This window comes from Propithecus coquereli, unplaced genomic scaffold, assembly GCF_000956105.1.
Source record: "Propithecus coquereli isolate 6110/MARCELLA unplaced genomic scaffold, Pcoq_1.0 Scaffold27, whole genome shotgun sequence".
NCBI classification, from domain to species: domain Eukaryota; kingdom Metazoa; phylum Chordata; class Mammalia; order Primates; family Indriidae; genus Propithecus; species Propithecus coquereli.
Genome location: NW_012148285.1, coordinates 971,636 through 975,225, shown reverse-complemented (window position 1 = coordinate 975,225; position 3,590 = coordinate 971,636). Strand labels below are relative to the sequence as shown.

At 58.9% G+C, this 3,590-nt stretch overlaps 1 protein-coding gene across 1 annotated transcript in view; it reads left to right on the top strand.

Moving 5' to 3' along the window:
* The first annotated feature begins 66 nt into the window (after positions 1 to 66).
* PKD1 (polycystic kidney disease 1 (autosomal dominant)) overlaps positions 67 to 3,590 on the top strand; it is a 44,476-nt gene continuing 40,952 nt past the window's right edge. Inside the window, exon 1 of the mRNA XM_012647502.1 lies at positions 67 to 167. Within this exon, the coding sequence (XP_012502956.1) occupies positions 67 to 167 (101 nt within the window). The remainder of the gene's footprint in view (positions 168 to 3,590) is intronic.

Here is a 3,590-nt window from a genome sequence, read left to right as displayed (position 1 = left end):
CCGGCCTCGGAAAGCGGAGACGGAGCGCGGGCCAGGCCGCTCCCAGGGCGAGGCTCCAGCGCGGGGATGTCGGCCCGACTAAATAAGGAAAACCTGGAACGGCGGCTGGCGCGGCCCAGAGGGAAGCGGAAAAATCCCGGTTTTTGTGAAAACAAACATGCCACCCGGTGGGGCTCCGTGAGCGTGCGACAGCGTGCGGGGGCGGGGTGGGGAGGTCGCTGTGAGTCGCGAAGACAAACAGACGCTAATTAGAGGCTAATTAGGACGGGGCCTGCGGCTGGGGCATTCCCTGGGAGGTGGAGATCGCTGTCGGGGCGGCAGGGAAGGCTTCCTGGAGGAGTCGTCTGGAGGAGACTTTGATGGATGTGTAAGTATTGGGCTAGGACTTAAGAAGGGGCAAGGAAGTAGGTCCAGAGGAAGAGAGGAGGGAAAGCTGCGAGCAAAGGGCTGGAAGCTGGACTCTGCATGTGTGGCAGGGTCAGGGCAGGATGGGAGGTGGGCTCTCAGGTGGGTTGGGGTCACCAGGGACCTCAGGTGCCTTGCTCTTGGGTTCCAAAGCTGTCCTGAGGACAAGGTGGGGGGATTGCCTTGGAGGGGTTTTAAACACTGTCAAGTTTGCATTCCGGGAATACAAACAACAGGCGGCCTTTACTGAGAGGTTGCCTTGAGCCAGGGCTGTGCCAGGCTGTTGTTGTGGGTACTTAACCCTTACCCTAAGTCTCTGAGGCAGAGATAGAGTCACGGATGAGGTAACTGAGGCTTGGAGAGGCGACACGACGTATCCAAGCTGTTACAGCCAGGACGTGGCAGAGCAGGGGTTTGGACCTGTGAAGTGCCCTGGACTCAGGGTTGGCTTGACAAGGACACAGGGGACTAAGATTTGCAGACAGTCGTCCCCAGGGCTGGGGGGCATCTCAGGCATGCTGGTCAAGCCCCTTGGATTTCTAGGTGCTTCCAGGCTCCCAAGCCAGGACCCCATCTCTCCCTGGCCGTGTGCCGGTGCCCAGGGGAGCTCTTGCTAACAGCTGGGTGTGGGTCCCACCATGTGGTTTTGTAATCTTCCTTGGTGACTCTCTCATATAGCCGCCTTTAATTGGGAGAGCCCTGTGTCCTTGGGGCTTTGCTGGGTGATCTTGAGGGTGGGGGAAGAGCACTGTCTCCGGGACCAGCTGGGAATCCTGGGTGCTGTGGGTGCACTGGTCGTGGTATCGTGTTCCCTGGCCACTGAAGCTGAAGCATTTGTGGCGCAACTGTCTCTGTGGAGATCCCCCCACCCCACCTGCCAGTAGCACCCACAGAATTGCGTCAGACCCACCCTCCCGCTGCTCCCCTATGCTGTGGGTGTGGGCGCCTCTCTGTTGGGGTGGATGCTCTGGGGGTCAGGCGCAGCTCCCGCTGGTTGTTCATGCTTCCCCGGTTCCTGGTGCCGTCCTGTCCGTCGCGCTGGCTTCTCAGGAGCTGTCCAGGAAATGAAGGATCCTGGTGGGTCAGCTGAGAGACCCTCGGCGAGGCTTTGGCTGTCTGCAGTGCTCAGACCTGTAGCCTGGCGTGTATCCTGCTCAGGCTATGGTCCTGGGTTTTGGAGGAGGGGGTTCCTGGGAGCCGATAGCCTGTCCCAGCCTGAGCTGGCAGAATTCTTAGAGTGGCTGGACCTTCTAAGCATGCAGAGGGACATCAGGGAGACTTTATGCGGGCAGGTCAGTGAGCAACATGCTCTTCTGTACACCTCTGGAGCCACCTCTGGGAGATTTCCAGAGAGTTGGGGAGAAGACATGGGAAACTGGGGCCTCAGGGGCAGGTGTTAAGGTCCACTGCTGGTCTCCCAGGCCACTCTCTGTGCTCTGGGCTGCCTGGCCATTCTGCTGTCAACTCTGCAAACTCCTCAGAGAGACAAGTGGGTCTTCTCCAAGGGAGGGAGGCCGAGCACACAGACCATAGCCTCCCAGACGAGTGTCTAGGGCACAGGTGCGTTGCCTTCTGGGTGTCACCGGCAGCCTCTTTGGGGGGACCCAGGCCCGTGCCCCTCCACATGTGGCTCCTCAGCCAGCCTGAGGTGTGGCAGTATAGCTGCGTCCGGTCCCAGATGGGAGACCATGGCCTTCCAGCCTTTCTTGGGTTAAATGATGCTGCTGGGAGGTGGTGGCTTGAGAAACATGACGCACCGGCGAGTTGTGCTGCTCTGCTGTGTCGAAGCCTTATCACGGAGAAAAGCAGGCAGGACGGCGTGAAGACTCTCATGGGTCCCCCCAGCTACCCCCGCTGCCTGTGTTTGAGCTAAATGCAGCCGTCCTCTAATAGCTGCAAGCGCTCTGGAGTGCGTCACAGTACCACAAACACACCGAGAACAACGAATAACTCCTCAACCCCACAAAATGTCTGGTGTGTTTCAGTTTTTGGTTGTCAGTGTTTTTACTCGTTTGAATTAGGTGCAGTTAGTTGATGTCCTTTACGTCTGTGTTGGTGCGGGGGGCTCCCTCCATTGCTTCTGTCCCTCGCGCAGTTTGTTGAGGAAGTTGACTCCTGCAGCCCTGCACTGCTTTCTGTGTGTCTGGTGTCCCTGCTGTGGTGCTGTTGAGTGTGTTCTCTGTCCTCTGTATTTCCTGGTAGTTGGATCTAGAGCTGTGTTGCGTGGAGAGCCAGATTTCAGGAGCTCCAGGACCACTGTGGCTAGTGGCTGCAAGAGAACATTCCATCGTCACGGAATGTTCTAGACTGCACTGCTCTAGGTGTGAGCTGCTGGTTGGCTCAGGATTGGTTGCTTTGCAAGACCGCTTGGTCACGTGTGCCGGTAATCTTGGCCAGTGGGTTGCCCGGGCCTGCTATTGGCTTGTGAATGTTTGGGGTCCAGGGCTGGGCCCTACCAGGGACCTGGTAGTGGTTGGTTCACCGACTTAAAAATATTGGAACTTTAGAATCTTCTGTTTGCTGGGAGCACCGGGGGCCTTGCCCTTTCTTGCCTATGCCCTAAATGACAGGAGAGTTGGGGGGGTCGAGGGTCCGTGGCGAGGAACCTGAGCCCCCGTGTCTGTGCCCAGGATAGGCGTTTGAGGGAATACAGGCATCTGGGAGCAGACCCCAGGCTTGGCATGGGTGTAATGCAATAGACTGCAGCTGCCAGATGCATTGCTGCCTTAGGGGCTGGGGGCAGCAGAGGGTCCTCATGCTCCTGTTTCCAATCCCTGGGTCTTGAGAGCCAGGACTAGGGACGGTCACTGAGGCCTGAGGCACGATCCTCCTCCGGCAGTGAGCCTGCGAGCCCTCACCAGACAGAGCCACTGTTCACTGGCCCTGCGCCACAGGTCAGTGAGGCCCAGCTGGGTGTGGTCCCGGCCCCTCTGGGGCTCAGTTGTCATGGGGGAGCCTGTGTCAACCTGACAGGCAAGTGGCCCCCACGAGGACAAATACACAGGTACTGAGGAGGGAGCTGCTTCGATGGAGCCGGCCAGGAAGAACCGCCCTGTGCCGGCAACGGGGAAGCCGAGGTGCAGAGCCTGTGGCGTCAGGAGTTGCCCAGGGAGTGTTCCGGACAGAGGGAGCAGCCCTGCAGAGTCCCTGAGGCATGAGGTGACGGAGGCAGGGCCTTTATCAGG